The sequence below is a fragment of the Meleagris gallopavo genome, chromosome 1, assembly GCF_000146605.3.
Source record: "Meleagris gallopavo isolate NT-WF06-2002-E0010 breed Aviagen turkey brand Nicholas breeding stock chromosome 1, Turkey_5.1, whole genome shotgun sequence".
Taxonomy (NCBI): domain Eukaryota; kingdom Metazoa; phylum Chordata; class Aves; order Galliformes; family Phasianidae; genus Meleagris; species Meleagris gallopavo.
Genome location: NC_015011.2, coordinates 53,713,751 through 53,725,863, shown reverse-complemented (window position 1 = coordinate 53,725,863; position 12,113 = coordinate 53,713,751). Strand labels below are relative to the sequence as shown.

Here is a 12,113-nt window from a genome sequence, read left to right as displayed (position 1 = left end):
ACAAAAATAGGCCAGTGTTCCAAGGTGCTGGAGCTGGGCGGCTTTCAGTGCCCGAGGGAGATGTGCTAGATTCAGAGGACTTTGTAAATTGGAGAATGTACACGGGCTTCAAATCAAGGCATCCTTTTTCCAGATCTCCTCAAAAGCCTGTTGTGGATCTGAGCAACTCGAGCAATTGCATCCGCCCCTGCCAGAAACCACAGCTGTGTCAACAACACAAAGTGGCCATTGTTATCAAAGGCAGATTTGAAGTAGAGTAGACACTTTAAATGTGGTCATCCCAAGAAAAGATTAAAAGCAGCACTTTCCATGGGCTTCAAAAGTGGTCTGATCTGTGCCTGTCAGCACAGCCTCCTGGATTTCTTGGTTTTGTGTTGTAGTTGGGGAGAAGCAGAAGCCCAAGGAGGACATCTCCATGTCAGGTAATAGCACTCTCTTCAGAGACCCTTTCTGCTTGCTTCTTTGTGTGCATTAACCTCTCTTATTAATTAATCTCTGGGAGATGGTGGCCATCCCCACCCATAGTGGGACCCAGCATCGCCCTGGTGGGTTTCTCCAAGTCACGATGCGAGGTTTGGAAGCTCCTGGGTCTCTTAAACCCAGTTGTGAACCAGTTCTGTGATCCGACATAAGTAAATCCAGATGTTACGCAGCGTCAGAAATCCAAAGGTGTTTGTAAAGTAAATCCTACTGTAGCAAAGCTTATAAAGAAATAAAAATAAGGTAATTGAGCCGTGTTAAATCACAAAATGCCAGCCTATTTCCAGCAGTTTGGCTGGTGCAGGGACCAAAGGGCTTATTGGCATTAAGCTCCAAAAGGCTGACTGATTCAATAGCACTTTTCAGAAGTCTGTTAAGTATGCCAAACCCAAGGAAAGATCAGCTGGCTGGACTTTTTAGCAGATATCCTTGCTTTCGAAGCTGAAAAACTTGTATTCAGTCTGCAATTTGGGAAGAAAATAATCAAATCATTTGCTTCCATGTGCAGTACAGAATCAGAACTTTTTGGCTGTTACTTTATAGAGCCAGGAATTGGACTCGATGTTCCTTATGGGTCCCTTCCGGCTTGGGATGTTCTATCATTCTATCAAGCTGATCAGCTAACATTCTCCTTTAGAAGCTGTTTCATGTTGTCAGTGTCTTTTTAGAGCAAGTTAACCTAGTCTTGGAGCAAGTTTCCCCAGGAGAGGAAGAAGAGTTTCTGCATGGTTGCAGCTGTTTTGTTCAGGTTCCATATTGACCACCTCCATACAAGGTGGCTACTGAGAAAAGCAGCAGCTGTGTTTGCTTTTGCAAATGCACTTCTGTGTAGGATGCTGTGTGGTGGAAGGGCTTGTTGTGTAAGCAAACAAGTTGCTGTGGTATCTTTGGTCTGATCAAGGAAGCGCTCAGCCAGGGAATATCTGAATGTCAGTCAATATCCAAATCAGCCCTGTAGGGAGAGAGTATGACGTTTTTCTTTGTGTACTTGTGTCCTTTGACATTCTTTAGCTGCTGTACAAGCAATAACTCAGTCATTGTCTCCTGCAAGCTCCTGTGCAAGGAGCACCAGAAGTACAGCTCAGCCATGATCTGACAACCTGTGAACGGTCTTGACAGTGTTCTTTAGAACACTTCTGGAGTTTGGTGGTATTTTAAGGATTTGCTGTTGAAACCAGAGGCCTTAAAAATAGAGTCTGTTCCCCATTTTGAACAACTCTTAGTGAACTTCTGCAGCCTGAAATTAGTGCATGGCACCCACCCCCCAGACCACCCTGCTATCACACTGATAGACCTTTTAACTTCTGGTGGCACCTGGAGCGCTCCAAGCCCAACACATCACCCTGGATCAGTACTATTCAAATGGCAGCAGCCCTTGTGATGGTTGTAATGTGTATGTGCTGGGATTTCAGGATTTTTGGTGGGGGTTTTAGGAGCGGCACTGTAGCTACTCTAAGGCATTGCCTACCCATTTGGTGTAAGAGCACTGGGAGAAGAAGCTGAGAGCTTACTGATTTAAATAGTGCCTTGAGTGTGTTGAACTGTCACGGTTGAGTTGAGAGACAAGCACATGGCACAAAAAGAGGCATCCAGCCTCTTGAATGGTGCCCAGAACTTCAGTGGCCTTATTCACTTTCTACACAGACAGGTATGTGCCATGTTGTGACTGTGGTGTGGTTCAGTCTCGGCTATTGCTGATGGCTGGAAAACACACACAGATGGCATAAAAGGAATTTATCAGACTGAATTCTCTTGCGTGGATCAGCAATCTTGGCATGACTTGACAATCAGTTAGTGCTTTCTCAAATATCTTATGTAGGAGGAAGAAAGAGCTTAGATTTGAGTTATTCTGAAGGTCCAAGGGGGTGCTGGGCTCCTGGCAAGCTGCAGCTCCCTGAGACTTCTCGCAGAGGTCATCTGGCTGAATCACATGCAGAAGAGATGCTTCAGTGGTACCGCTCTGTGCCCGCGTCTGAACTGCTCTGCCTCCAAGGGAGGCTCACAGACCTCAACCCCAACAGTCCTCTGCAGTGGCAATTCCTTCTGTGCTGAGAAGCGTTTCAGAGAGAGTGAAGTAGGGTTTATCCTGGAGGAGAGGAGGCAACCACAGATGGAAAGTTGGAAGGGGAAGTGATCTGTTTTGCTTCCCACAGCACGTCACATACAACTTACACAGCTCTGTGACTTTCTCTAACTGGACCTCAGCCATCTTTCCTCCCACTTAAGCTCTCACGTACCATGTGTAATCTGGAACTTGAGAGCAGGGCTGGGGGAAGAGCAAGCCACCATAAATACACTGGGAGACAGCAGGCCATAGTATCTCATTGTGCCATCAATAATCACATATCTCAGCTGCACACTGTTCTTCCCTGGAGCTGTCTGGAACAAAGGCTCTCTCATTGTTTATGTGCTGTTAAGTGCCTTGTAGGCAGGTGAATCAAATGTGTCTTCAAGATCAAGGGTTTGTGACAAGGTGAAACTTGTAACACTTCCACTGGGGTGTACATATAGCACCACCTTGAAGAAGACAGTCTTTAAAGAGTGTCATTAATCTTGGGTGCACTCCTAAGATGGAATGTCTACTTTTGCTGCCGTTCCTTTCAGGTACAGCATGCATGAAAGCTACGAGAAAAGCAATCTGCTCTGATATTGGTCCCACATTTTTTCTGTGGGTGTTGGTTTGGGTTGGCTTTAATTTAGGTTTTTTTTGTGTGTGTTTGGTTGTTACACTGGGAAGGGAAAAGGATGCTCTGACAGCTTCCTGAGCAAGGATGGGAAACTGGCTTTGATGTTCCTCTTCAAAGGCTTAGAGATACTGGTCTGTGACACCAATTTTGAAGGGTTGTCCTTTGTTTTTATAGAGTACCACTTAAGACAAAACTCTGTGAGCAGAGAGAAAGTGGTGTCTATCTTGCAAAGAGATGTCCTCAGCACACACATCCCAGGGGTCCCTCCCAGGCACCCTCTCCTTACCTGCTGCAGTCCAATTCCCATGTGAGGCACATTCCAGCCCCTCATCTGGGATTTACTTATCTCTGAAAAGCGTCATGTGGTTAATGATGTTTACTGCCTGCATTCTGCTGATGTCCCAGCAATCATAATCATGTTCTGCTGAACTGAATGTATCTGCTGAAAGCCAGCCAGCTGCAGCCACAGCACTGCACTCAGCTCGTGTTAGCATTGCTGGGCAGGGATTTGCAGTCACCAGACTTCACTGGAGCAAGAGGAGCAAGCCCACACCCATCTCCCCCCTTCCCTCTCATTTCAAGTCAGCAAAAAACTGCCAGATCCAGGTTGCTTGATGTGAGTTCCCCCGTGGAGTTTAATGCAAACCAGCTGCTGGCGTTTCCCAGCCACATGGTTCCTCTAGGCTGCACCAGCCTTCTGCCCTCCTTCAGCCTTCAGGGCCTGGATGCTAGTAAAACAAGATTATGTTAGTTACATCATTTACAGTGGTGAGCCTTCCTCCTCCCTCAATGCGTGCAAGTGCTCCCAGAGCAAGGGCAGGTGGGTCACCGGTGCCCTGCAGGCAGCTCTGTGTGTCCCTGCAGTCAGCTGCTGGGGAGTCACTGGGGCTTCTGGCCAGGCCTTCCTGGGAGTTGACCACGGAGGCATTTAAAGCAGGGCTGCTGTGAGGGTTTGAAGGAGGAAGAAGGCATATTACAGTTCCATGAGCCACATGCAGCACTGCATGGAGCCTAGCCATGTGCTCCCCTCCTTGGGTTTCACTTTCCTGTTTGCTGTGATTCTGAGCAATCTTGGCGGGCTCTGCTGGCTGCAAACCTCCGTGTCCTCCTTCCTCTTTCAATCCAGCTCGGCACTGAGAACTGTCAGTGTGCCTAGGAGAGGTAGGAAAGCATGCCATTGGCGTGTAGAGGGTTGCCCAAAGGCAAAGCAGGTGCACTGTGCAAGCTGAGGGGCAGGCTGGAGCATCCTGTTCTGGACAGTGCAGCCCCTGTGTATTCAAACGTGGCAACAGTTGCAGAGGCATGCTGTGGGAGAACAAACTCATTTCTCAAATGAAGGGCAGTGGCACAGAAGACCCCACATCTGTGGGGTATTTCCTATCAAGACTCTGGAGGGGCAAGGGCAGATGTTCAGTGGGGTGTGTCTCTTGTCATGTGTGCATGGGGCACAATTGTCCTTCCTAACTTGGGCTCCTGTCACAGGTCATTGCACCTGAAGTTGAAAATTGGGAACAGAAATCTGGGAATGTGCTTAGTAAATTATGGAGCTCGCTCAGAGAACGACTGAAAGAGCCCTCATTGCCAGTGGGTGCCACCCACCTCCTGACTGATGTGCTGTTGTTCTGGGTTGTGCTTTGTCTTCCAGCACCCTCTCCAAGTGCTGCCATGCTACAGTGGCACTCCTGTACCCCTTCACCTGGCAGCACACCTACATCCCTGTGCTGCCGCCTTCCATGATCGACATTGTGTGCTCGCCCACCCCGTTCCTCATCGGCCTGCTCTCCAGCTCGCTGCCCCGCCTGAAGGAGCTCCCGGTGGAGGAGGTGAGCCATGCTTAACAATGTTTCTTCCAGCAGGCTCAGCTGTCTTCTGGCCTAGAAAGGCTGCTGAGCGTGTATGATTTTTTTTTAAATGGCAGAGCTGAGGAGGGAGGAGTGCTGGACGGGGCTGGGATGGCAGGCTCTTTTGTCCATGCTGCTCTGTGGTTAGTGGGGAAGCTGCTAGAAAGCCACAAGGGCTTCTCTTGGCTCACCCTGGGTGCTCCCTCCAGCTGCTGCAGTGGTTAGGAGGAGCAGGGCCAGGGCTCAAGTGTTTCCTCTAGACCAGTTGTAGATCAAGATAAACTCTGATGACGGAAATAGTGATTTACCACTTTCATTCTTTCTCTCTCATTCTTAGGTCCTTGTTGTTGACCTTGTGAATAACCGGTTTCTGAGACAGGTGAGTGGAACTATTTCACATCTTCCATCTTCTGTTTCATTTCTCCATCACACCTTACCTTGATTGGATTTGCTGACCTGCCTGTCTGGCTGAATGCTTACTTCCCACAAAAAGCAGGATGGGATTTGTGGTTAGAAGTGTTACAGTGATTGCTGTGTCCTCAGCACAGTTCCAAACCACAGATGCTGAGAACCGAATCACTGTGCTTTCTCTCTCTCTCTTTTTAAAGAGGGAAGGATGGCACTTGAGCACTGCAGATCCTTCTCTGTCATCCTGAGGGCAGAGCTGAAAAGCGTCAACTCAGTACTTGAGGCTCCCAGAAGGCCATGGCTTTCCCAGTCTGTTTCTCACAGACCCTGGCTGAGCAGAGATGCAAAATTATCACCTGATTATTTATTTGTATCATTCTTGCTCCAGGAGTCTGTGATTTCTTGCTCCAGTCCTTGTACTGGGTGAGTCACAAGTCGGAAGCCGGTAAATAGGGATCTAGCTGCATGGGCAAGATTGCCTGCTGATTTTTGCTTCTCTTTGTCATGGAGTGGAGATGGGTATTTAAGAGGAGAGGACAGACAACAGAACATGCTCCTGGCCCTAGAAACTACCTTTGACCTTGAGCTCTTCCTCAAATGGCTGAGAATCACTGGCTGCGTAGGTCTAACCTGTGCCTCAGTGGAATGGGAGGAGAGCACCTCCTGCTGCAGGAAGCAGCACGTGGGCGAAGACCACCCCTTCAGTGCAGCGTTGGCTCACCAGCTCCCTGAGCTGCAGGAACTGCGTTTGCATCCCTTCAGCTGGCAGCAGATGTGGGGTCAAATGCTCCAGCTCACACCTCTTCTTGAGAAACATAAGCTGAGTCGCATTGTGTCAGCAGGAGCTGGTGAAAGCTCACACACACGGGCAGTTCCTGGCTTCGGTTGCTCTGCGGGAATTGTTGAGCCTCCGTAACGTGATCGGTGTCTGAGCACAGTCAGGAGAGTGTGGCTGCGCCTGCCTGGCTGCACGCCAGCATTGTTCAGCTCAGCCTTCTTCACGGTGCTGGGAGGGCTCACAGGCAGATGGATGAGCCCTGCCGGGTAGCCTCCGGGGTTGGACATCTGAATTCTCACAGGCTAGAGCAGTATTTGGGCAGAGAGACCCTCCTCTCCTGCTTCTTCACGTTTTGACAGGAAGGTGCTTGGAAAGTGCCCAGTGTATCATGAGTTTCTCCCTTTCCTTCTCCACACCGTTTGCTTTTAGTGCTCCCCCTGCCGTGTCAGGAACTAGATAGGACGTGACCCAGGAGCCGGCCGTGTCCTGGCCTCAGGCCCTCACGAGGTGGCTGTTTCTGTTTTGCAGATGGAGGATGAGGACTCCATCCTGCCCCGAAAGCTGCAGGTCGCCTTGGAGCACATTTTGGAGCAGAGGAACGAGCTGGCAAGCGACAAAGAGGAGGGCTCTGTGAATGGCAAGCAGGGTAAGGCACAGCGCTGTTCAGGTCAAACCACTTCTCTCCCTGCTCTTTTTGTTCACTTCATTCACTTCTTAGAGGAGAGCTGCGTTCATACTGAGTTTAGCTCCACAGAAATTAGAGGTAGGTCAGGATGTTGCTTGAAGCTTTATTAAATGTTCCATCTCACTGAAAACATTTATCATTGTGCAAAGATAAACAGTGCTTATCCCCTTCCTGGCTTTGTCCTTCCTTTTCGTGTGGCTTCAGGGAACATCACTCATCCTTCCTGGTGAGGATTACACAGGCTCTCTACTGCTGACCACATGAAGGATGCAGACTCCTCCAATGAATGGTCTGCACACACAGCACAGGGCTGAGGCAGCTGTTTGGGGGGCATTGAGGGCATATCCTAGTGAGAAGGAGCTGAGACAAAGCTGGGTGACTTCCAAGCTAATAGCAACCCAGTCTGTTTGTACCCAAGGCTGGTATGGCTTTGTAATGAGTAACAGAGAACACATTTTTTCCTAGCACGTCCTTATGGTGTTGTCTTCACTGCTGCCTCTTGCTACTCTCCTCAGAGACCAGCCCTTTGAACGAGGTGGTATCCGAGGCCTTTGTCCGTTTCTTTGTGGAGATCGTGGGCCACTACTCCCTCTTCCTGACCCCCAACGAGCGAGAGGAGCGGACTCTGCAGCGTGAGGCTTTCCGCAAGTCCGTCTCTTCCAAGAGCCTCCGGCGCTTCCTGGAGGTCTTCATGGAGACTCAGATGTTTGGGGGCTTCATCCAGGAACGGGAGCTGCGGAAGCAGGGAGTCAGAGGTAAGGGGCTCTGCCAGGGCTCTGCATTCCTGGAACCTCTGCTGTCAGTCGCAGGAGGGGCAGGAGATGCTACCAGCTCCAGCAGCATGGGCTGAGGCTGCAGTGCTTGTGCAGGGGCAGTGCCAGTTTAGGTGGTGGGAAAGCTGTTAGAGTGGGTCCAGAGGTGGGCCAAGAAGTTGATTAGAGGGCTGGAGCACCTCTCCAATGAGGGTAGGGTGAGAGAGCTGGGGCTCTTCAGTGTGAAGAAGAGAATGCTCTTGGGGGGGACCTTATAGTGGCCTTCCAGTACCTGAAGGGAGCCTACAGGAAAGCTGGGGAGGGACTTCTTATAAGGGCATGTAGCAACAGGACGAGGGAAATGGCTGTAAACTGGAAGAGGATAGATTTAGACTAGATATGAGAAAGAAAATTTTTACTATGAGGATGGTGAGATACTGGAACAGGTTGCCCAGTGAGGTTTTGAGTGCCACCTCCATGGAAGGATTCAAGGCCAGGCTGGGTAGGGCTTTGAGCAGCCTGGTCTAGAGGGATCTGTCCCTCCCTATAGCAGGGAAGTTGGAACTACATGATCTTAAAGGTCCCTTCCAACCCAAACCATTCTATGATTCCATGATTCTTTAAGTGCTGGTGCAGGCTCTGTTTGTAGCAAAGTAAATGGAGGTTTTGTCTCTCCTTTGTAAGACAGAAAAATCAGTCAGCCTTACAGTGGTGGGGAGGGCTTATGTGCTGGGAGTCCTACAGCCAAGGACCAGAGCTCCTGTCCTATGTGTGCACTCAGTGAGCTGGGGAGGCTGGGTACATTGTTCCTTTGTACAAGTGTTTTGGTTAGTTAGGAGAGTATGTTTTCAGATGCACTCTCTTTTATTTATAGGATAGCAAAGTAAAAGTTGTTGACTTCCTTTTTCCTACAGGTCTGTTTGAGGTACGGGCTCAGGAGTACCTGGAAACACTTCCCAGTGGGGAGCAGAGTGGAGTCAATCGGTTCCTGAAAGGACTTGGTAAGGAACCAGCAAGACCACTGGCTTCTCACAGAGCTTATTCTTGTTGCCTTGTGATTTGGCAGTAAAGAAGCTGCTGACGGGTAGCAGGGCTCTGTTTACAACTGAGTCCTGAAGTGATTAGTGCCCAGCCACGTATCCCAGCTTTTGACGTGCTGTTGGTCTGCCTCCAGCCTGGAGGCTAGGGAGAAATCAAAATGTAGGCTCGAGCTATGTGTGTCCTAAAGGATACAGGTGGATGTGAGGTGGAAACTGAGTAAACAGTGACTCAGGAGAGGTAGACACAGTTTCTGCTGGGATGAGCAACACAATCTCCATAGACTTCAGGTTTTCTGTGGAGGGTCAGTGGTGGGAATTGCCCAGGAGCATCCTAAGGCTGAATCATAGAATCATAAAATCCTTAGAGTTGGAAGGGATCTTTAATGGCCGTCTGGTCCAACTTCCCTGCAATGAACAGGGACACCTACAGCTAGATCAGGTGGCTCAGGGCCTGATCCAGCCTCACTTTGAAAGTCTCCAGGGACAAGGCATCAACTACATCTTCGGACAACCCATTCCAGTGCCTCTCAATCCTCGCTGTAAAAAACTTTTTCCTTATATCCAACCTAAATCTCCACTCTTTAATCTTGAAGCCATTTCCCCTTGTTCTGTCACCATAGACCCTGCTAAAGAGTCTTTCCCTTCCTTCCTGTAGCTTCCCTTTAGATACTGAAAGGCCGCTCTCAGGTCAACTCGTTGCTTCTCTTCTCCAGGCTGAAAGTCCCAGATCTCCCAGTCTGTCCTCACAGGGGTGGTATTCCATTCCTTGGATCATTTTTCTGGTCCTCCTCTGGACACCCTCCAACAGGTCCATGTCTCTCCTGTACTGAGGACTCCACATCTGGACTCAGTACTCCAGGTGAGATCTCACTTGTGCAGAGAAGAGGAGCAGGATTGCCTCCCTTGCCCTACTCGCCGCACTTCTTTTGACACAGCCCAGGATATGGTTGACTTTCTTGGCTGTGAAGGCACATTGCCAGCTCATGTTCAGCTTGCCATCCACCAGTACCCCCAGATCTTTTTTGGCAGGGCTGTGCTTAATCCTTTCATCCCCCGGCTTGTATTGGTATTGGATGTTACCTTGACCCAAGTGCAAGTTCTTGTATTTGGAATTGTTGAACTTCATGAGGTTCACCTGAGTTCAGTGCTCAAGCCTGCCTAGGTCCCTCTAGATGGCATCTCATCCCTTTGGTGTGTTGACCGCATCTCACAGCTTGGTCTCATCAGCAAACTTGCTGAGGGTGCACTTGACCCCACTGTCAGTATCACTGATGAAGATATTAAAGAGTATCAGTCCCAGTACCGATCCCAGGGGGACTCCAGTCATCACTAATCTCCATCCAGACATTGTGTAGTGGACCACCACTCCTTGCACTCAATCCTGCAGCCATTTCTTCCTACATCAAACAGTACACCGATCAAATCCATATCTTTCCAATTTGGAGAGAAGATGCTGTGGGGTACTGCTTCAGGTCTTACTGAAGTGCAGATAGATGACATTGGTGACTTTTCCCTTGTCCACTGATGCAGTGATACTATCATAGAAGGCCACTAGGTTTTAGGATTTGCCTTTGGTGAAGCCACACTAATTCTCCCACATCACCTCCCTGCCTTCCATGTGCTTTAGCATAGCTTCCATGAGGATCTCCTCCATGATCTTTCCTGACACAGAAATGAGACTGACAGGTTGGTGGTTCCCAGGGTCATCTTTTTTACCCTCTTTAAAAATGGGTGCAGTGTTGCCTTTATTCCAGTCACTAGGGACTTCACCTGATTGCCACAACTTTTCAAATATCATTGATAATGGCTTAGCAACTACAGCAGCCAATTCCCTCAGGACCCTGGGATGCATCTCATCGTGATGCATAGACTTGTGGATGTTCAGGTTCCTCTGGTGGTCATGAACCTGATCTTTTCTTACAGTGGGAGGAATGTTGCTTCTTGAATCCTTTCCTACCAAACCAAACATTTAAGGGCTGTGTAACAAGCAATTATCAGAGAAGACCAAGGCAAAAGAAGTTAAGTACTTCACCCTTCTCCTTGGCTGTTGCTACCAGCTTGCCTGTGTCACTCATTAGGAGGAGTATGCCCTCCTAGACTTCCTTTTCTGGTTGAGGTATTTGTAGGTATCTTTCTTGTTCTTGGTGTCCCTTGCCAAGTGTAGTTCAAGCTGGGCAACGGCTTTCCTGACCCGATCCCTGCACAGCCTAGCATCTTCCTTATACTGTTACCGCAGTACCTGTCCCTGTTTCCACTGCTTGTGCATCTTCTTCTTGCTTGAATCCATTTTGCATTGTAGAGGAGCTCTAATAATGAGGGCTCCAGACCAAGATTAGAAGTTCTTGGTTGAATACCATGGCTAAGAGAGCTGATCCCCAGACCTCGAGTGTTTCGTGACCATTTAAGCATTGTCTGTGAGACTGGTGGCCCTGCCTCTTAAGCATGTGATTTAGCTAAGTGAGTCAGTAATACCTTCGCCTTCCAAATCTGCTGGACAAATGGGGTCTGGGTGGTGTGCTTGGAGGCCTGCAGGGCCCCAGGCTGCAGTGCTGCTCCCAGGTCATGGTCAGGGCTGTGCCCTCTGCTGCAGGTACCTGCTTCCAGCTTTGCAGGGTGCGGGGCTGTAGGTAAGTACCTGGGGCTGGCAGCCGCAGCGTTTCTCTGTACAGGTTTGCTGGGACAGTAGTGGGGAGTGACACTTATTTTGCTTGTCACTGTGGGAAACCCTTTTTCCTTTCTCCATCTATTCAGGCAGCAAAATGAAATTCCTCCACAAAAAGTAAAGAGCGAAGCACATCCTCATTTCACAGAAGAGAATGGCTTTACCATTTAACATCAACAAATCAGATGTATCCACCATTCCTATTTGACCTGCTCCTAAGGGCCCACAGCCTTGGGCAAGCTGCCCAAGCTGCGGCCAGGACGCACTCACACAGGACGATGCGACAGCAGTGGAGCTGCTGGGACAGGTCTCTGGATATCGACAGTACTATGCACTGGACCAAGCACTCTGAACTCTGCATTAGCACGTTGCAGACAGCCCAGCAGATCGGATCCCTTAGCTAGTCAGTTCTTTGTTTTGCTGTATTTTTCTATTTATATTGGGGTTGGAACAAATATTAACCAATGCCTCTCACCCTGCCTCCTCCCCGCCTGGTGCTGCAGGATGGCGGTGGGACTGCCACAGGACTGAGCTGGCAGAGCTTGAGCACTGAGGATGGGAGGAATGGAGTTGTGTGGACATGTCTCTGCAGAGCAAAGATGCTGAGAACTGCAGGGATGAGGTGGACTGATGAGGAGGAGCTTCTGAGGGTGAGGGGTAACCACTAAACCTACTGAGGATATGATCAGCCTGCCAGCTACCAGGCTGGCTGCATCGGGTCCTGGCACGAGGAGAGGCTTTTCCTTACGCAGCATAATTAAAAGTGAGTGGTTTAAAAGG

At 49.4% G+C, this 12,113-nt stretch overlaps 1 protein-coding gene across 1 annotated transcript; it reads left to right on the top strand.

The window, feature by feature from the left end:
- Nucleotides 1-200: 200 nt before the first annotated feature.
- LOC104911537 (DENN domain-containing protein 2A-like) lies at nt 201-12,113 on the top strand. The gene is made up of 7 exons (XM_010712897.3): nt 201-422; nt 4,813-4,990; nt 5,346-5,387; nt 6,723-6,840; nt 7,395-7,634; nt 8,546-8,632; nt 11,423-12,113. Exons 1-7 carry the CDS (start codon nt 310-312, stop codon nt 11,452-11,454), a joined length of 810 nt encoding a protein of 269 aa, XP_010711199.1. The 5' UTR covers nt 201-309; the 3' UTR covers nt 11,455-12,113.